The following is a 21,770-nucleotide window of genomic DNA, read 5'->3' as shown; positions in this document are numbered from 1 at the left end:
GGAAAAGGATTGGGACTTGTATACTGCCTTTTTGTAGTTCACAGGTGTCAAAGTCGGTCCTCGAGGGCTGCAATCCAGCTGGGTTTTCAGGATTTCCCCAATGAATATGCATGAAATCAATTAGCATACAATGAAAGCAGTGCATGCAAATAGATCTCATGCATATTCATTGGGGAAATCCTGAAAACCCGATTGGATTGCAGCCCTCGAGGTCCGACTTTGACACCCCTGTTGTAATTATACAACCACACGCCAAGCAGTTTATACAGGTACTTCAAGCATTTTCCCTATCTGTCCAGTTGGGCTCAAAATCTATCTAATGTACCTGGGACAGTAGAAGATTAAGTGACTTGCTCAGGGAACAGCATGGGGTTTCAACCCACAACCTCAGGGTGCTGAGGCTGTAGCTCTAACCACTATACCACATACTCCTCTGATAAGATATACCAATACAAATAGCGCCTCCTCCCCCACACACACTAAAAAAACCCCAAAACAAACAGGTAAGTGATCAAGGAAAATCTATTACAAAACTACAGCACAAAGAAAATATTTAGCAAGTTATGAAAGTTATAAGTACTGTATTTGCTTATCACAAAATCTACTTTTTTTTTTTTTTTAACAATATAATATTTGCCTATTGCTATGCTTTTAGCTAGACAGTGTAAATCCAAAACATCAGTCATCCTCCTATTTAAATGAATCTAGTTAGGTAGTTAAGAACTCCAGATTCCCTCAAAGGAGCAAAATATGCTTTGACTGCCTTAGCAGATAGCACCACCACCAGAGGAAGACATCCTGGAATTTCTAAATTTCTGATGCAGTACAGTTAGTAAAAATAATTAACTTAAGAGCATATGAATGGAAGGGCACTTTAGATGGCTATCAAAACAAATACAAATATATAAAATATATACATGATACAACAAAGCCAAGTGCAAATTAAAATTGTCAAGTTACAATATTTACAATTAAGTATCCTTCAAATATAACACACTACAAAAATATGACTTTTCTGCCTTATGTAATTATTTTGATTGTCTTGGCCTTCTGAAATTTAGGTCAAGTGCATTGTTCAAAAATACAAGTCTCTTTAGATAATAAAATATACAATTCACAGATTCTAAACTAACAAAAATATTTTAAAATATATATAAATGGTACCTGTAATAAGTAGAAAAATGAGTGAAAAAAACATGATTTAAAAATTGTTGAGCAACATATTTTGTAATACATTTGGATTTCTTGAGTATGTAAACATAGTGCAAATATTTTTAGAAAGTCTCTACATTTAATAGATAAAAATTTCAGAGATTTGCAGAGGTCCGCAAAACATGAAATTTTTTCAGTGTCATTCGGATTGAGCCCAAATTTCGATTAATTCTTTCCAAGCGATCTTCCAGAGCTTCCTGAAGAAAATATCAAAGTAGTACATTAATATCCCATAGTTTGTTACACAGGCATAGAGTTTTAGAATTTAGTATTTTTCACATATATGCCAACATGACAAATGGATACCAAACTCTTAAAAAACACTTCCTCCTTGATTTTGCTGGCAGACAAACATTCCATTCACAACATTTGCAGTCTTCTAATATTCTATAACTGCCTCAGGTATAAACAAATTTTAAGCACTCCAGGGACAGAGAAATAGCTACCTCAATGTAATGTGTCATGAACTTCTAAGAGAGGCATGAGCTATATCTAAAGAAAAACATATATGCCTTCTACATGTAAAGCCCATTTTATACATAGAAAAAGACTTTTATAAAATTACTTTGGAGGCTACTGGCATAATGAATATGTGTACATAAGAATTTGAGGTTAGAATAACCCCTAACCCAAATGAGATCTACAGGCTTCAGTGATACAATCTACTTGAGTCAGGTATTTTTGTGAAAATTTTTTTTACCTTATTTAACCTTGCTTGCAAAGTCAGTCTTCCTCTAGGACAAGGCATCCGGTTCAGCGCAGCTTCAATCTGTTTAATTTAAAAGTTTTCTCTGTAATTACAAAGCTTGATAATTTTATTTTGTTTAATTATTAGGATTTATGCACTGTATTTTTGAAGAAATTCACCAAAGACAGTATATAACATGAATAAGCCAGACACAGACAAAGCAAAGATACTTATCTGCAGCAGGTATTCCTCGAGGACAGCAGGCATATATAGTCTCATATATGGGTGACATCATTCACAAAACCCGGTACAGACACTACCAAGTGCATGGTCACTTTAAATCTTTAGGCAGTGCCCATACCACCATGTGTGGTGCCTTCCTGCCTGACATTGGCTCACCGGACCATCAGTTCAGTAACAAAGCTAAAAAGCCACCTAGGGGAGATGGATAGGTTGTGAGAATATATGCCTGTTGCCCTTGGAGAACACCTGTATAGGTACGTATCTTTGCTTTCTCCAAGGACAAGCAGGCATAATATTCTCACATATAGGACTCCCAAGCTGCCAGGGTCATGACTCTGGAAAAGGATAACAGATATATAAACATGATTCTGGTGAAACACAAGAAGGTTGGAGGGAAAGTTGGTGCTCAGGAAGTAAACAGATTTTGCAGAACTGCTTGTCCAAACCGACTGTCTCCTCTGGAGTTCTGTTCCAAAAAGTAGTGAGAAGTAAAGGTATGCATTGAGGACCAAGTAGCCACTTTGGAGATGTCCTCAACAGATCCAGAGTGGACATGAACCACCGAAGTAGCTATGGGTCAGTTATTGTGGGCTATTACATGTCCCTGAAGAGTCAGCCCAGCCTGAGTATATATGAAGGAGAATACTGTCCACTAGCCAAATAGAGATAGATCTCTTAGTTAACATGAATTCTGAGTCTGTTAGGGTCAAAAGCCACAAAAAGCTGGGAGGATCCTTTAGGTTTAGTTCAGTCCAGATAATTTGCCAAAGCATGTTTGTAGGTCAAGGTGTGAAGAGCTGCCTTTCCAGGATGTGTATGCAGTTTTGGAAAAAAAGGCACAACTCTGGATTAGTTGAGATGAAATTCTGAGACAACTTTAAGTAGGAAATTTGGTTGAGTTCAAAGTACTACTATGTCGTGATAGAATCTTGTGTAGGGAGGGTTTGACACAAGAGCTTGAAGTTCATTCACATGGTATGAAAATGAGGAAAATGACTTTCCAATGAGGAAAATGACTTTCCAAGTGAGACGTCTGAGAGAGCAAGATGTAAGTGGCTCAAAGGGAAACTTTGAGAACAGATAGTATGATGTTAAAATCCCAAGGAACAGGTGGAGGCTTGATAGGTGATTTTATGTAGAATAGGCCTTTCATGAAACAGGCTACCATGGGATGAACAGAGGGAGTTCTTTTTGTCAAGAGAATGTGAAATGCTCTGCTAGCACCAAGATGTATGCAAACTGAATTCATTTTTAGACCAGAGTTAGAGATGTGGAGAAGGAGTCCAGTATGGATGCAAGTGGACAGGTGACTGGTTCCAGAGAATGCAAAGTACACCAGGAAGAAAATCTTGTTCATCTGAAGCAGTAACAGTACTGAGTAGAAGACTTTCTAGATGTTTCAATGACTGCAGATACTGCAACCAAGAGGGAGAAAGCATTTACTTGTTTGGTAAAATAAATCACGCTGCTAATGATAAGGAGTGAAGGTTAGGGTGAAGGAGGGATCCCTTGTTCTGCATCAGTATCGTTGGAAACAGCTGCAACTTGCATGGTTTCTTAGTTGAGAGCTCTAGGAAGAATGGAAACCAATTGGTGCTATAAGTATACGATCGGGAGTATAGAGTTTGTAGCAGAACCTTGAAAGTTTGTTATTTTGGAGGAAGAGAAGAGACCTATGTCTGGTGTTCCCTATTTGGAGAAAATCTGACATTAAGACAGATATGCCGAGAGACCATTCGTGAGGCTGGAGGAGTCTCCCAAGACATTCTGCTTCCCTGCCAAGGAAACTACTCTGAGAAGTGTGCCATGAGCATTTGCCCAATTCCAAATCTCTATTGCTTCTATGCAAAGAGGATGTTTGTTCAGGTAGAACATGGCAACTTGATTGTCTTTAAAGACAAGGACTGCCTATTAGAGGAGACAGTCCTGGAATGTTTTGAGAATATTGCCTATTGCTCACAGTTTGAGAAGATTGATATGGAGGGTTTGTTTATGGTGACACCATACTCCTTGAGTGCAGAAACCATCTAGATGAGCATCCCATCCTAACGTCGAAGCATCTGTGGTTAGAAATTTGTGATGACGGGGAAGGGGCTGAAAGGGAAAACCTAGATTGAGATTGTGAGGAACCATCCACCACTGGAGAGAAAAATTGACGGAGGTCTGAGGTGACTTGGATTAGAACAAACAGATGTCCTGTGGCTTGAGACTAATGGGTCGACAAGGTCCATTGTGGAACTCTAAGGTGAAGACATGTACAGTGGACGCCATGTGACTGAGAAGGTGTAACATCTGATGTTTGGAAGTGTATCAAAAGGAGGAAACTGTTTGACACAGATGAATGAGATTGTCCACTCTCTGCTTTGATATAAAAGCTTGACACTGAGTAGTATCCAGGAGAGCCTTCTATGAACTCCAGCATCTGAGAAGGGTGGAAATGTGACTTTTGGTAGCTGACAGCAAACCCAAGCAGCTCCATGAGATGAATTGTTGAATTGATGGCATGCTAAGCTGTTTGCAATGATGAAGCCTTGATCAACCAGCATCTAAGTAGGAAAATACATGAAATCTCCATGTGCGAAGGGCTGCTGCCACTGCCACTAGATATTTCATAAAGACATAAGGGTCCAAAGCCAGTCTGAAAGCCTATTTGTACTGGAAATGTCTAGATCCAATGTGAACGTGAAGATACTTTCTGTGAGCTGGTAGGATGGGATATTTAAGAGTAAGCCTCTTTGAGATATAGAGAGCAAAGCCAATTGCCTTTTTTCAGTAGAGGTAGAAGGATTCCCAGAGAAACCATGTGAAACTTCTCCTTTAACAAGTATTTGTTGAGGCTTAGAATTGGACAAAGGCCTCAAAGTATTTCCTGATACCAAAAAAGACTTTTGGTAGTTGACAGCAAACGTTGCTCATATAGAGCATCTGCTCATATAGAGCCACCCCAACAATTATTAACTGGGGGTAAACGTCATCCAACAAAGGAATCCAACGTAATCTAGTATGGCAGGCACATGCAACATAGGAAGCTGCTGCTGCCACTTTCAGACCAAAGCCAAAACCTCAAACTTCATTTTGAGGACTAAATCCTCCCTGTGATCCTGTACAGTCTTTAATATCACTTCCTCTTCACTGGGGAGCAAAGTCCTCTTGGTAACCTGAACTACCAAGGAATCCACCTTAGGTTGGACAAACATATATAACAGCAGACCACACACAGCTGTATCTAGCGATTATCCTGGGTGCCTCCCTCAAGTGCTTATTTGAGGAACTAGATAGATGGGAGGGCTTAACCCTGAGCTGGCTGGGTCATATTACAGCAGTAAATATGATGTACATATTACAGCAGTAAATATGATGTTGCTGCCTACACTATTGTGGCTCTCCCGCTCAAGATACTTAAGGTCTTTTTTCAAACCCTGATCCATAAAGTGTTCACATATATTTAGTGCAAAAAGCCACCTACAGTACGATAGACAATGTATATCAGCCCAAATTAAGAGGAGGAATGGGGGTGCTTAACTTTTTCCTCTATTATAAAGCCACTCTTTTACAAGAAATTAAGTATGGATGACATATATGGATTGCCTGTTGATGCATATAGAGCAAAAAATTATTTCGGACATATCCTTTTGGAAGCTACCATGGGCTACCATTCAGATACTTAAGATCTAAATTGACTCAAGCCAACACATATCTGAAAGCAATTCTCACTACCTGGTATAGGGGTTGGAATGCAGATGTTTCCGTAACGTCAATATTTTTCCCAAACACCCTTGGGTTTAACACCTGGCTTCGACCCTGGGGGTGAGGAACCTGTAAGAACAGAATAGGCTAGTGCAGGGTTGCACATCTTAGGTCAATTATGGGGAGACTTCAAAACAGTACCATTTACAGTACTGCAAGAAGAATATGGGCTCTCTTATATACAACTACATACTTTCTTAAACAGAAGGGCCAAGTGGGAGCTTGGTCTGGGAGAAACAAAACTGGAGAAGGCCCTGAAAAGGGGCATGGGTAGAGGGGGTATCTCTTGATCAGGTGTGGGCACAGGGAATCATGTTATCATTTTCTGAACAAAAAGGCAAAAATGGTCAAGGGTTCCAAGAGAGGTAGCGGAACAGTACACACCCCACAATAAATCACAAATAAACACTATAAAAACTACAACTTTTGTGAAAAATTTAGGAACCCTCAGTGTGATAGGTCAGTGACGGGAGCGCAGCTCCAACACTTCACACAGTAAGGTGGCGCCTGTAAGACCACCACCTACACACCATCATGGGGAACCTAAGTGTGTTTTATAAATCAAAATAACACTTTAACAAAAAAGTAGTGTGAAATAAACACAGGTGAAAACAATTACAGCTACCACTCTGGGAACCCCCCCAGCCAACTCCCAAAAATTGAAAACAGCAAACTTAGCTTCAATAAAACTTCTTCCGATGTCCGGGGGAAGCAGGACCAGGCAGATGAAACGCCACAGAATCTCTCTTCCAGCTCTCGGAGCCCTCCTCTCTTCCAGCTCTCGGAGGTCTGCCATTGATTGATTCTGTGAATTATGGGTTCCTGAGGAAGGGACTTGCTCCCGAAACCAGGCTTGGTTGAACCTGATTCTGTGGCGTTCCATCTGCCTGGTCCTGCTTCCCCCGGACATCGGAAGAAGTTTTATCGAAGCTAAGTTTGCTGTTTTCAATTTTTGGGAGTTGGCTGGGGGGGGTTCCCAGAGTGGTAGCTGTAATTGTTTTCACCTGTGTTTATTTCACACTACTTTTTTGGTGTTAGTGTTATTTTGATTTATAAAACACACTTAGGTTCCCCATGATGGTGTGTAGGTGGTGGTCTTACAGGCGCCACCTTACTGTGTGAAGTGTTGGAGCTGCGCTCCCATCACTTACCTCTCACATTGAGGGTTCCTAAATTTTTCACAAAAGTTGTAGTTTTTATAGTATTTATTTGTGATTTATTGTGGGGTGTGTACTGTTCCGCTACTTCTCTTGGAACCCTTGACCATTTTTGCCTTTTTGTTAGGTCTCTTTGTAAGGTATCTTGGCAATTTTGTTTTCTGGAGACTGTGTATCATTTTCTGAACGGCAAGAGGACTTTATTTATTTATTTATTGAAAACATTTATATCATGCATATCCCAAAATCTATGTGGGATATAAATAGACAACCAACCATGTACATATTAACAAAAAAAAAAAAAATCCAAAATATTCTCTTATAACTCCCCTAAAAGGAAAATATCTATAAAACTGTAGAATCTCCCCTATACACTACCAAAGACCTCCTGAAAGTAATAAGTCTTCAAGCACTTATGAAAAGATAACAGTACAGGAATCTGATCAGGGACTGCATTCACGTGTGTTGTTTTTAGGGGGGCTCCCTCTGGAACAAGCTTTTCAATATAAGCAACTGAGAGATATTTTCCACAGGACTAAAGGGGACCTGAATTTAGAGGAAACTCTTTTGGAATTAGGTCTAAAAGTGGGGAGAGGGGGGTAAAGGATACATTACTCACTTATACAAAGCACTTTTGTTTAGGACCTCCACTAATCTTACAATATACAACTCAGTGGGAGGCACACTTAGGAACTACTTTGAAGTTTAAACAATGGGAATTTGATTTTAAACATTTATTAAAAGTTTCTATATCCAGTACTTCAGTTGAAAACGGTTATAAGATCCTTTATAAATGGTACTTACACACCACAGCATATTTCTAAGATGTTTAGATTTAGCATTAATCAATATTGGCATAATTATGGACAAATTGGTGGTATGTACCATGTGTGGTGGAGCTGTCCCAAAGTGTAGCGATATTACAAATACTGGGACAGATTTTACCTGTTAATTATCCAGTAAAAGCAGAACACGGCTTATTACACTTTAGGCCTTATGGAGTGAAATTGGAATATCATAAGAAAGCTACCAATTTTTCCACAGCAAGTTGAACAGCTTTGGCAGGAAACAATTGTGCATACCTACAATGGGCATGGCGCTTCATCAAATTGATTATATCTATCATGTCTAAGTGAACAACTCTTGGCCAACTGTCTGCCTTCCACAAAGTGTGGGATCATTATCATAAGTGGAGAACTAGTGCTTCTGACTAATATGTTGATATATTAAAGACATTTTGTTTGGCTTTACAAGGAACTGGCAATGTTTTATTCCGTTATTGATTATGCTGATGTGTCTGTTCTGGGGTTGGGAGGCCTTTGTGGGTTTGTCATGACCATGATACTAAAGTTTATTGTATTTTATTAATTTAGCTAGAAATATTATGTTTTGTTTTCATCCTTATTATAATTAAATAAAATTAAAAAAGAGAAAACAAAATTTTAAAATAAACTGATTTATAGAGCAATGAAACTGTGCCACAAGATGCATAGAACATATTGATCACAGATTTTTACCTGTTGTTTTTCCTGTATGAGTTCATCAAACACCTTCTCTGTTTCAGCCAATGTTTTCAATTTTGTTCTGTAACAGAACTCCGTCTCATAAGGGGCTAATGATCCAGGAACATACAAGTCATATGTAGATGCTGCACTTTGGTTCTCCAAGGCAGACCCACCAATCGTACTTCCATTTTGCATTCCAAAAGGTGCAGTTTCAGAGTCACTAAGATGGTTATCTATTACCAAGTAGGGGAGATGAACCACAGAGTTTTCATACTGCTCTTTCCTTTAAAAAAAAAATGCCATAACTAATGCTTCTTCTTAGCATGTCATACTAGAAGTTTCTAAACAAGAAACCCATTAGTCTTGAAAGCTCACATACTATGTCATATTTCAATTAATCTGACAGTCTAATGAAAGATATCACAGCTACAAATAATTCAATTTTCTACTGGATCAATATGGATACTGAAGTCTGCACTGCAGAATGAATCACTTAACATATGTTACCTCTAGTATCAAGCGAGAGAAACTGAAGTCTCTTTCTAGGACTGTGGCCTTGAGTCGCAGGTGAAGTCTTCAGATCATCCAAAAGTGCATCAAATCTAACGACCGTCAAAAGTGAAACAGAGACATGAACTTCTTGGTTAAAAATTTCACAAATTGTGTAGGGGCATAAGATGTGGTATGCAGAGTCAGACTGACTATCCATTAAGTCCAGCATCCTGTCCCAGCTATGAGGATAACCAAACAATAGATACAGTCCTCATTTATTTATATCCAGAGAACTGTTGGCTTTCCCAAGGCTATGGCCACTAAAGATTTATAGACTTTTCCGCCAAGAATTTGTCTAAATCCTTTTTAAACCTTGCTATGCCACCTGCCTTGGCCACATATTTTTTAGCAGATGGAGTTCTGAGAAAAGAAGTTTCACTGGGTAAAGGAAAATCTGTAGAACTTCTGATAAAAATCAGTTTAAATTCATTAAACAAAACAAACATTAGTTAGTGTCTTGTTTAAAGTCTAACAATGTTTTCCTTTAGTTTCAAATTAACAGTTAGAGCCCTAGAGTGGTAAAAAAAGACTGGTGTAAGAGGTATCATATGATCAAATGTGAATTAAAACATTGGAGTGAAGGCAGTAAAGAGATCTACTACATCAGTATTTAACTTTCAAAATGGCAACTACAATAAAATGAGGAAAATGCTTTCTTAAAAACCAACAGCTGTGTCATGGGTTCTCAACACTGTCCTAATCTAGCTGACAAAAGCTCCCTTTGAGACACTGGATGCCTACTACCTGAAGTACTTGACCTAAGTAGTCTTAATTTTGTGGTGAACTGTACTGTATATTGTGAACAATAATTAGTTATTATTTACTGCTGGCTTGTGAATTATATTTTCATATCTATAATAAAATATTTCATATAGCTTTGGTCTCTGTATTTGTATAAGTTGGCAAAAATCCGAATCCTTGGGTGTAGTTATGGGATGTCCTAGAAACAAGAGTTGCATGTGACTTGTTTATATTGCACCAATTAGTTATACCCATAAATCTACCTACATTTCTTTTGACCCAAACAAGATGAGGGTCACCATCGGAAAATGTATTATTTCGAATTGGCTAACAACTTTTATCTCCTTTACTTATGTGCTGGCTGGGATGATTCTAGATCAGGATTTCTCAACTCAATCCTCAGGGACCTCCAAGCCATTTTGGTTTTCAAGATATCCACAATGAATATGCACAAGATAAATTTGCATGCACTGTATGCAAGTATATCTCACGTTTATTCATTGTGGATATCTTGAAAACAAACTGGTTTGGGATTCTCTGAGGAATTAATTGAGAAACCTGCTCTAGAATCATCCCTGCCTGGGTATAATTAAAGGAGATGCAGGTCACAACGAGGCTTAGAGCCATAGCTGTAGTAGTAGCCCACTTGAGGTCAGCCTTTATACAGATCTGCAGGACTGCAACATGGACTTTAGTCTATACATTTACATCTCACTATTGCCTAGAGCAGGACTCTCAATGTGATAGCTGGATTGGTTAGACAGTACTTCAGAATTTATTTTGGGTTTAGAATCCAATTCAGCCTGGAGCAGAAATAAATGGGCCTGGGGAGAGTTATTTATTAAAATATAACTTTAAAAAAACCAAACAAAAAACTTAACATATTCAAAATAAAAAGTTGTATCTGTTAATTATTTCCATATCACAACTTGCTCATTGATGACCCTGATTGTATTTCTCCCTTCCTCCCTTTTTTTTAAGGCAGCCTGGTAGCTAGGGATTGCTATCAGTAAGAATATTACTATCCTGTTTGTCCTCTGAGAAAACGAAATCATTCACCTGTAGGTCTTCTCCAAGGCCAGCAGAATGAATATTTTTCATGTCCTACCCATCTTGGAGTTGAATTCTATCAGCTATTGTACTAGAGCAGTGTTTCTCAACACACGGTATGCGTACTCTTAGGGATATGTGAGCCGCTTGTTGGGGGCACAAAGTAGGTCTCCTGTCTCCCTTCCTCCTTAATGGCTGCCATCGAGGATCCCATGCCCTCCTTATTGCCTGCCCATCCACCCCCTCCACTGAAGCCACTGCCGGGGATCCCATGCCCTCCTTCCTGAATGTTCCCCTCCACCGAAGCTGACCCAGAAGGCTTCCCTCTGATGTCAAAGCTGACATCAGAGGGAAGCCTTCTGGGTCAGCAGGGGATCTCAGTTACCGCCTTCCAGGTGGGCTATTCCTTCCTACCTCCAGTGGCACTTGTTGCAGGGACCTGTCAGCGGCTCTTTCACGCTGCACGTGGCTGACCCGGATGCCTTCTCTCTGATGTCAGATCTGACGTCAGAAGGAAGGCTTGTAGGTCAGCCACATACAGCATGTAAGAGCCGTTGCCCGTGCATCCCTGCAACAAGTGCCGCTGAAGGCAGAAGGAGCAGCCCAGATGGATGGCCCTGAAGGAAGCGAGTGTGGCCCTGGAGTGAGAAAGGGAGGGCGGGGACATGATCTGGAAGGAGGGGGAAGGAATGCTTTGGGACATGGGAGGGGCACGATTTTGGAACAAAGGCAGGAGGGGCATGAACTCGAACCTCAGACGGAAGAGAGGGTCATGAACATGAGACACAGAAGGGAGGGAGGAAGGGGCACTAATTTGAGACATAGGAGGGAGGAAAAGAAAGGGAGAATTGTTGAGCATGAGTGTGTACATGAGTAGGAAAGAGATGGTGCACGTGGGGAAAGTGTTGAAGATTCCTGGAATTTACAGGTGTGACAGTTGTCACCGATGATATGAAAACAGATTGTGAATGAATCAAAATTACGTGAATAAATTAAAATACATTTTCTGCACATTGCATTGGAAACTCAGCCCTGAGGCCTTGTAATAAATAGATTTAGCTAGCTCACAGATTGGCATTCCCTGTCTAAATTGCTGATTCTACATTTCAGCTAATGCTAAGAAGTTCAGACGGTTGATTTTGTGACTCTTAAGAGACATAGATTTATGTATCATTCTTCACATACATCCATGGGGATAAGGTTCTCAGAGGAACAGGAAATTTGGGTGTTTTACAGAGAATCTGTTTTCTTATAGATTAGAAACTACAATACTAATTTGAAGGTCATACAGAAGTTAATATGTGTCTGCAGGAAGTAGGGCTTTTACTGACATGATTGATAATATAAACAGGTTCAAAGATCAAGGGTGATTTAGGAAGTAAAGTGAAACACTGCCACCTGCTGGATTTAAAAAACTTAACAGAATGGACTTTTAATGTTAACATTGACGTAAGGCATTTTTGGAAAGGAAGTCATGTGATCACTGTGCCATTGTATTCTAAAGCATGATAATTATTACAAATGATGTCACATAGGGTATAAATCTGTTTGCCTTGTTTTCTCTCTTTGAAGAGCACTGAAATTCTGAGGGTTTGCTCTTCCCAGACTGTGGGAGCTTTGTCAATAAACCATTTGTTTTTTACATGGCTTTTCCTCGTCTGTTATTTGAATTCACAGAACGGAGTCTCTAGCCCAATCATGTGGGAAAGATAATCCATTCTGGCACTTCTTTTGGCCTCGATGTTCAAGTCTCCAGCCTAGGAAGAAAGGAAAATTGTTGGGCATAGAGAAAGGATTGAGGTAGAGATGCATGGGGAAGAGAACGATGAGGGAGAAATGTGTAGAGGGAACAGAGGGACAGACTGAAGGGGTGCAAAGGGAAGGAATGATGGACATAGATGTGGCATGGTGCTGGAGAGGGGTGATAGAAAGAGAAATGGGCACTCTCTCTCACTCACTGCAGCAAGGGAGGGAATGAGAGAAGGACAGAGAGAGTGAGACATATTGCCAATGGGGGTGGGGGTGGAGGAGATAGGAAGAAAAGTTGGACTCATGGAGGGACAGAGAGAGATGTTGGTTGGGGAAGGGAATGAAATCCGGAGGACAGGAAGCATGCAAGTGTTGGACTGGTGGAGAGAAAAGGGGGAGAAATACTGGACTGGGAGGGGGGCCAGAAAGCAGGAAGGGAGGAGAGATGTCAGACCTCTGGAAGGGGGAGGGTAGGAGAGAGATATGCCAGACCAGGAAATGGAAGAGAAAGACAGGAGAGATATATGCCAGAATGCGGGAAGGAGAAGAGAGAGATACCAGACCATAGGAGGGGGGGGGGGGGGAGATGTCGGATCATGGGAATAAGAGTTTAAAAAAATTACTGTGAGTTTTGGAATGGCCAGGACGGGAAAAGGGGCAAGAGGGGAAAGCAATAGCATGCCTCACTTGGTGGCCACTAGGGGAGGGAAATTGTGATGGGGGAGGTGAAAGGGTGGTAGGGGGAGTGTGTGTGTGTGTATGAGAGAGAAGGGCAGAGTAGCTGAGGGCAGTTTGGGATGTGTGTGAGAGAACTAGCCCATAGTGGCCCAATCAAGTTATCTTTTATTTCCCTGGCAAAATGAAAAAAGGAATCTGACTAGTCACTATGATCCAAACACTCAGGGAAGTATAGGAAATAATAACTGCTTACTTCAAAGGAATAATAACCATTGTATATCAAAAACAAAAAGAAATGGCACATCACACTCATAGCATATTATCAAAAACACTTTCTTCAATTATAATAAACCAATGCTCAGAGCTGTTCTTCAATATCAGACCAAACACCGGGACAAGCCCATGTGTTTAAATGGCTGTAATATAACTCTCAATCACTACACTTGTTACTTATTGAGCATGTCTTTAAGCTTCAAAACACTTATCTGATATTTACAGCATAATTCGAGTTCTTGTTTTAGTGTTTTTGTGGTAGTACCCCAGCTGAAGCCACACCGGAGCATGGTCCGACCAAGTGATAGGCTCAATAGAGGCCCTCTGAACTCTCCGCAAGCAAAAGGCCATGATCCACAAATAGATAGTCTGTTCTCAAATAGGACCTATGCACCGACAAATAGCAAGTATAGTTCCGAACCCGAGCCACCTCCACCCATCCTCTAAATGGATCAATTGTAAAAAGGCTCGAAACAATTTCCTATCCCACCTCCCATAACTACCCACCCTCCCCGAGTTGTCTAACAAAGGGGCCACCGTCAAATTAACCCCCCCCCCCCCCCCGCTAGTAGGAAGCACCTCCCCATGTTGGAGAACAACAGGTACCAGACCTTGTAAAAAAAAAAAAAAAAAAAAAAATCACCCTGATCCTCATTAGGGACATAAACATTAACCAAAGTATACAACATGTCATTGATCAAGGCCACAAGCACCAAATATCTCTCCTGTGGGTTTCACACCACCTTTTTAATGTCCACATTCAATCCCCTAGCAAAAAAAATCCCCACCCCGCTCTTCTTAGAAGAGCCTACCCTAGAAGTCCAATAGGAGAGTGGAAATTTAGGATTGTTCATGAAACGCTCATGTCCTCGAAGAAGATGAGTCTCCTGAATCAATCCTATGGAAGCTCTCACCTGCCCCAATTCCCGATAGAGAGCCAGGCGTTTACCCAGGGAATTAAGCCCTTGAGCGTTAAAAATAACAATACAAAGATTATCCCCAGCCATCCCTCGAGGAGAAACCCAAAACTTGAATGAGCCCAAACCCCTAGCCTCACACTGGCATCGTGTGGGTGAGATTTCACAAACAACATCCCCTGCAACTATTGCAGACCCTTGAAAAAGCCTTGGTTAATGGCGAAACGGGTCCCATTGGGGATTCAGTGAACAGCATTCAGGTTCACTGAGCAACAGGAGATGTTCACATGAGTTGATTAAGATAAGTCTCACTTTGATTTGCTCTTTAGGTACTACTCTTTAAAAACATAAAAATATTTTGAAAATTCAAAAAGCCACAAGTACAAGTGAATTGATTAGACTTGTGAAAAACAGAGAAGTTTTTGATCAATGAAAGACACCGGAACCCCATTTCATGCAGACTTATTTTATCCTGAAAGGATTGTTTGCGGGGTTGCTGAGATCTTTTCCTCTCTGATTAAAAGGATTAGTCTTGGACTGTTTCATGAGATCATACATGGGGGGTCCGGGGATGTCAGAGGAGGGGTGTAGGGCTCCAGCTGATCCTGGCAGGGGGAATCCCCATCGGCTGAGCCAGCAGGAATTCCCAAAATCAGCTCGGCTGATGCCACAATCAGCTGATGGCAAGCCCTCAAAGTGCTATTTTTTTCCCCTATCTCTGGGTGGTGGGAGGGGGTCATGACCACTGGGGAAGTAAGAGGGGGTCATGCCTTAAACCCTCCAGTGGTCATCTTGTCAGTTTGGTCACCTTTAGGGCACTTAGACCTATTTTACTTTGGTCTAAGTCCCGGTGTGTAAGTTTAGCCTAGGATGTCCTGGAAAAGCTTCAATTATTGCTTCAGGACTTCCAGGTGGAAGCCTGCCCGATTTCCACACATAACACACTTCTCAACACGCCCCTTTGAGCTCTGGATGCACAGCAGCTTAGAAGTGCTGCTGAACGTCCAGAAAGTTTGTTTGGATTATCAGCACGTTGACGTCTCTGCTATTAGGACATCCCAAGTGATGACTTAGGCAGGTTTTTGGACGTTTCAAAGTTTTTGATTAGGCCCCTCCTATTGTACTAGAAATCTGGTTAGTGACAATATTCAGTCTGTGAACTAGATAATTATCCAGCTAAAGTTAGGACAGCAAAAAGGTTGTCCTTACTGGTCAAGTATTTCCCTAAAAATGACCAAAAACAAAAGGACAGTGCAAGCATTATTTCATTTCTTTATTTCCATATGATTTCATGCATACTACCATTTTCTAGAGATGAGGGCCTGTTAGTACAGATTGCTCTTCATGGCAGTACTTCTTCAATAAAAAAGTTCATAAAAGTTATGATAGTTTGAACTCCTAAAAAAAAAAAAAATCTGAAAATAATGTTATCATTTACTTCCGAAACATCCAGCTATTATTCCACATATATATTAGCCTGATATAACACTTTTTTAAAAACTAAATATTTAGCTATTGATCTGCTGATCAGAGCCATACAAAAACATTACAATAAAGAACTGCCAGAATGTGGCTTCACCAACAGAGTGGGAGGCTCTGTGCAGTCATCCTTATCATACTGGAAATACAGTGGAACCTTGGTTTATGAGCATAATTCGTTCCAGAAGCATGCTCGTAAACCAAAATACTCGTATATCAAAGCGAGTTTCCCCATAGGAAATAATGGAAACTCGCTTGTTATGTTCCCCCCCTCCCCCCGTGCGAACAACTTGAAACTTACCCCCCGTTTGGCACTGGCACGCAGCCCACAGGACATGCCGGTGCCGCTTGAAGAACTTCCTGCCTTTGCTGGGCCTTGAGCATGCATCTGTGCATGCTCAAGGCCTTCTCATTCGCCGAGAATCTCGGTGAGAGGGAGAATGAGAAGGCCTTGAGCATGCACAGATGCATGCTCAAGGCCCAGCAGAGGCAGGAAATTCTTCAAGCGGCACCGGCACGTCCTGTGGGCTGCTTGCCGGTGCCAGACGGGGGGTAAGTTTCAAATTGTTTTGGGGGGGGGAGCAGCGCGGGGGGGGCCTTTGCGAGCGGGGGGGGGGGGGGTGCTTGCAAATCGAGTCAACATTCGGTTTGCGAGACAAGTTTTGCGAGAATGTTTTGCTCGTCTTGCAAAACACTCGCAAACCAGATTCCTCGCAAACCGAGGTTTGACTGTACTAACAGTATGGGTCAGGTTTTTCTGTATTATGGTGGATATTGTCTACAGTGAGTACGTGGATATTCTTTATACATAATAAAGACACAAATTACTGTCAAACAAACAACAGCATGCATACCTTGTCACGGAGCTCTCTTCCTTGCTAAGTACCTGGTTAAAGCCAGGAGAGAAATTTTCTTTTGGAGATCGCTTTGGACTGTGTTTCATCGAGATTGGTGTCAACATAATCTCTCGCTTTGCTACAAAAGAAAAGGGTTCATTTTTTTGTCAAGATTTTTTTCACAATCCACATTATGAATAAACACCATACTTGTGATCCAGTCAACAAATAAAATGTCTCTAGGATCTGTCATAATGAGATACTTTCCTCCATTTATGTTTTAGGGGCCCATTAACGTGTTTTTTTTTCACAATTCACTCATGCTATTTTAGCACAGGTCCTATTTTATGTCATGAGACTTAGAGGAAAAATCTAAAACTGGTGCCTAAACGTAGGTGCCAGTAGATGCTCTACCAGCGCCTAAGTGAACTGAAGAATGCCATTAGAAACGGCAAAAAAAACCAGTAGAGGTTGAAGCACCTACCAGCAAGGCCAACAGCAGAAGTGGCGTTAGGGGGCCTAAAGTACCTACATAGGCGTGATTCATTCATGCAAAGACAGGTGCCAGAAATGTAGGCCCGGAAAACTCTGACCTACATTTCCAATGCCTAACTTTCCCGTAAGCGTGATTCTGAAACCGGCGCCAATGTTTGATTGACACACAATTGGCGGCTGCTGATATCGGCACTGGTTACAGAACCAGCCCTTAGTTACTAATAACTGGGGTTAACAGCAAAATAACACATGTTAACGGTGGCCCACATTGACACTAAGGGAGAAAGTTATTTGGCAGATTCTTTTAACATTTAAATATTTTTCACCACCATCATAGATGCTAAGTTTGGCAAATTATGGAATATGCTTAGGTATAGCTAGGTCTGAGATAATCTGGACAATGCTCAAACAAACGAAGAAACACATTGCAATAATTTAACACCTCCCACAGAACATAGCAAGTTTCTGATTTAATCTTGACCTCCGAATTAAGTTATGCTTCATAAAATAACATGCACCCCCAAGTCATTATGGGAACAATTTTTAAAACTATGTGGGCATTTGCAAAGTCCTGGGCTAGTCTGGCTGGACTCAGAGAAAGAAAATTATCAGATAACACTTAGACCAGATCAGTCCAAATGTGTGGGATCTATCCAAGCCTTACCTTTCAAATAGGTGGGACCCAGATAAGTCTGTTCCACCTGTCCCCAAAGACTTGCATCCTGTTTTATCTGAATACAATACTGTTTCATGAAGGAAATGTAAGGACACCCTGCAAACCACCAGCTGAAAAAAACCATGACATTTCATCCAGGAAGCTTCTGATCTAGTGTAATGTGATCTCCGACTTACAAACTCCTGAAGGCTCCAAGTACCATAGACCATTATTGATGGCCTCTTTCAGCCACTGTGCTATTTAAGCCAGACTCTAGGCACATACAAAAGGTCAGATGGAAGTATGCAGTTGTGATGAGATACACAGCCCCTAACTACAGCCATCAGGACAGGGGAAAAGGAAAAGGCAGCAGTGAAACCAGAACTGTAGCAAAAAAGGGAAAATAAAAAGACATGAAGGTGGAAAGAAATAGAAAATTAAAACTTCAGTAAAGGTGGCTGGGCGGAGCAGCCATGGCTTCGTTTTAGCCTAAATATATGCAGCTTTTCTGGGGCAATTTTCTAGTAACATAGTACATGACAGCAGATAAAAAGACCTGAATGGTCAATCCAGTCTGCCCTAAAGACATAAAGGTACCTATGTGCTTTTTAAAGTAGAAGTGTAAAACCTAAAGTCATACAACCCAGCAGTATATATCACAATCGCAAAAATAGTGTAAAATACCACTTATGTGGAGCAATACACATCAGTATTGTTAAGTCCTTATCATTTAGGACATACTATACGGCCTCAGAAATGGAGCCTACGCACAGCAATGTAATCACAAGCTGAGACAATCCGCGTAGTTAAAATACTCCTGCTCCAATCATTGGCCACTACATACTTATTTAAAGTGCTAATTTTTAGCTTTTTTTGATAGATTTAGTGTTTAATTTAAGACTGATATAAGCCCTTAACCACTCAATACTGAAGAAATGATACTATAACTGTGATACTTTTTCAAAAAATCTTCTTCAGATACTGTGTGTATTATCCAGATTTGAAAAACTAGACCACAAAAACTTATCTGCTTTGTTTAGTAGTCTTCACTGGCGGAGTCTTTATAATAAAACCTCGATACAAATGGCAAATGGACATGTATCGAGGTTTTATTATAAAGACTCCGCCAGTGAAGACTACTAAACAAAGCAGATAAGTTTTTGTGGTCTAGTTTTTCAAATCTGGATAATACACACAGTATCTGAAGAAGATTTTTTGAAAAAGTATCACAGTTATAGTATCATTTCTTCAGTATTGAGTGGTTAAGGGCTTATATCAGTCTTAAATTAAACACTAAATCTATCAAAAAAAGCTAAAAATTAGCACTTTAAATAAGTATGTAGTGGCCAATGATTGGAGCAGGAGTATTTTAACTACGCGGATTGTCTCAGCTTGTGATTACATTGCTGTGCGTAGGCTCCATTTCTGAGGCCGTATAGTATGTCCTAAATGATAAGGACTTAACAATACTGATGTGTATTGCTCCACATAAGTGGTATTTTACACTTTTTAAAGTAGATGCATGTTTGCCCTATATGTAAATTGTTGATTAGACATTGAATCCTGATCCATCTTCCCCACATGAAAATAAAGCACAGATACTTCTCTGTAGCAGGCGTTCTCCAAGGACAGTAGGCATATATTCTCACGTCATCTACAGAATCTGGTACGGAAACTGCCTAGTGCACTGTCACTTTAAATCTTTAGGCAGTGCCCATATCGCACATGTGCCTTCCCACCCAATGCCATGCTCACGGGACCATCAATCCAGTAACAAAGCTAAGAAGCCAACTAGGAGAGGTGGGTGGGTTATGAGAATATATGCCTGCTATCCTCAGAGAACACCTGCTACAGGTATCTTTGCTTTCTCTGAGGACAAGCAGGTATTATATCCTCACATGTGGGACTCCCAAGATGGCAGGATCCTTGGTTAAACATTGAATAAACATAAGCCTGGTAAAATCCAAAAGGGTTGAAGGGAAATTTGGTGCTTAGAAAGTGAAAAGATTTTGCAGAACTGCTTGTCCAAATTGACCGTCTCTTCTGGAGTTTTGTTCTAAACAGTAATGAGAGCTAAGCGTACAGATTGAGGACCAAGAAGCCACTTTGAAGATGTCCTCAACAGAGGCAGAGCAGAAATGAACTACTGAGGCAGCAATAGCCTATACATTGTGAGCTATTACATGGCCTTGCAACATCAGCCCAGCCTGAGAATAAGTGAAGGAGATACAATCTGCTAGCTAAATGGAGATGGTTCATTTGGAAACAGCAACCCTTAGACTGTTAGGATCAAAAGCTACAAAGAGCTGGGAGGACTTCCTTTGAGGCTTAGTCTGATCCATAAAAATATGCCAGGGCTGCTTCTCCAGGATGGGAATGTGATTTTGGAAAGAAGAGAGGAAAAACTATGGATTGGTCAAGGTGGAATTCTGAGACTACTTTAGGAAAGAATTTGGGATGCGTCCAGACTACCCTGTCATGATAGACTTTTGTATATGGAGGATCTGAGATGAGGGCTTGAAATTCACTCATACAACTTTTAAAGTGAGAAGTTTCAAAAAGCAAGATAAATGTGGCTCATAAGGAGACTTCATAAGAACAGAAATCACCACATTGAGATCCCAAGCAACAGGTAGAGATTTGAAGAGTTTTGTGTGAAAGAGGCCTGTCATAAAACGGACTACTGAAGGATGAACAGAGAGTTTTCGCTCTGAAAATACCAAGAAAAATTCTGAGTTGGTTTTTAGACCAGTGTTGGAGAGATATAGAAGGTAGTCTAGTATTGATGAACGAGGACAAGTAATGGGTTCCAGAGAATGTAATGCAGATCAGGAAGAGAATCATTTAAAGTAATAACAGTGCTGAGTGAAAGGTTTCCTAGACACTTATAAGGTAGCAGATATTTCAGCCGAAAGGCAAAAAGAATTTATCAGTTTGGAAAAAGAAACCATGCTATTAAAGCTATGAGCAAGGGCTGGGATGAAGGAGTGACCCCTCGTTCTGAGCAAGTAATTTTGGAAACTGTTGCAATTTCCACAGCTTCTTGCTTGAGAGTTCCAGGAGAAGTGAAAACCAAACCTGGCATGGCCAGAAAGGTGCTATTAGGATAATGATGCCCTGATTCTGGTGGTTTGAGTTGAGTTTTTCCAGTGAGAGAGATTGGAGAACACATATAGGAAATTGTTTCTCCAATGAAGAAGAAAGGCGTCCAAAGCCATGCGTTTTTGAGCAAAGAGTCTGGAACAGAACTATGGAAGTTTGTTGTTCTGAGGAGAAGCAAAGAGATCTATGTGAAGTGTTCCCCAAAGAGCAAAAATTGGTTGCAAGATAGAAACGCCGAGAGTCCATTCATGAGGCTTAAGAAGTCTGCTCATCTTGCTTGCAAGAACATTTTGTTTTTCCGCTAAGTAAATCACCTGAATAGTATCTGAGAGCAGATGTCCAAGTTCGAATTCTGATTGCTACCATACAAAAGGGATGAGATCCCATTCCCCCTTGTTTGTTCAGATAGAACATGGCCATCTGGTTGTTTGTACAAATGAAAATTACACGGTGGTAGATGGTCTTGGAACCTCATGAGAACATTCCCTATCACTGGTAACTTGAGAAAATTTATATGAAGGCTCTGTTTGTAGCGAGACCACACTCACATCCAAATGAACTCCCCAGCCCAGCATTGGAGCTGTGGTCAAGAGCTTTTGATGCTGACAGAGCTGGAAAAGTTGACCCTGAGTACCATCCACCACTGGAGAGAGTGACATAGATCTGGGGTCACACAGATTGGAGCAGAAAG

General features: G+C 40.7%; 1 protein-coding gene across 8 annotated transcripts in view; it reads right to left on the bottom strand.

Annotated features, from left to right (window-relative positions):
• Positions 1 to 504: 504 nt before the first annotated feature.
• The window catches only part of MPHOSPH9 (M-phase phosphoprotein 9), a 154,431-nt gene continuing 133,165 nt past the window's right edge, over positions 505 to 21,770 (bottom strand). For 7 of the 8 annotated variants that reach the window (XM_033954541.1, XM_033954540.1, XM_033954544.1 and 4 more), the window contains 5 exons: positions 16,846 to 16,966; positions 9,060 to 9,154; positions 8,565 to 8,785; positions 1,913 to 1,981; positions 505 to 1,409 (listed from right to left, as the gene is read on the bottom strand). In XM_033954541.1, the coding sequence (XP_033810432.1) occupies positions 1,308 to 1,409; positions 1,913 to 1,981; positions 8,565 to 8,785; positions 9,060 to 9,154; positions 16,846 to 16,966 (608 nt within the window). In that variant the 3' untranslated portion in view covers positions 505 to 1,307. Of the gene's footprint in view, positions 1,410 to 1,912; positions 1,982 to 8,564; positions 8,836 to 9,059; positions 9,155 to 16,845; positions 16,967 to 21,770 lie in introns of those variants that run through there. The other variant, XM_033954546.1, reaches the window with a different exon arrangement.

The sequence above is a fragment of the Geotrypetes seraphini genome, chromosome 8 (assembly GCF_902459505.1).
Source record: "Geotrypetes seraphini chromosome 8, aGeoSer1.1, whole genome shotgun sequence".
NCBI lineage: Eukaryota > Metazoa > Chordata > Amphibia > Gymnophiona > Dermophiidae > Geotrypetes > Geotrypetes seraphini.
Note: the sequence above shows the minus strand (reverse complement) of the source record. Positions and strands in the feature narration are given on the sequence as shown.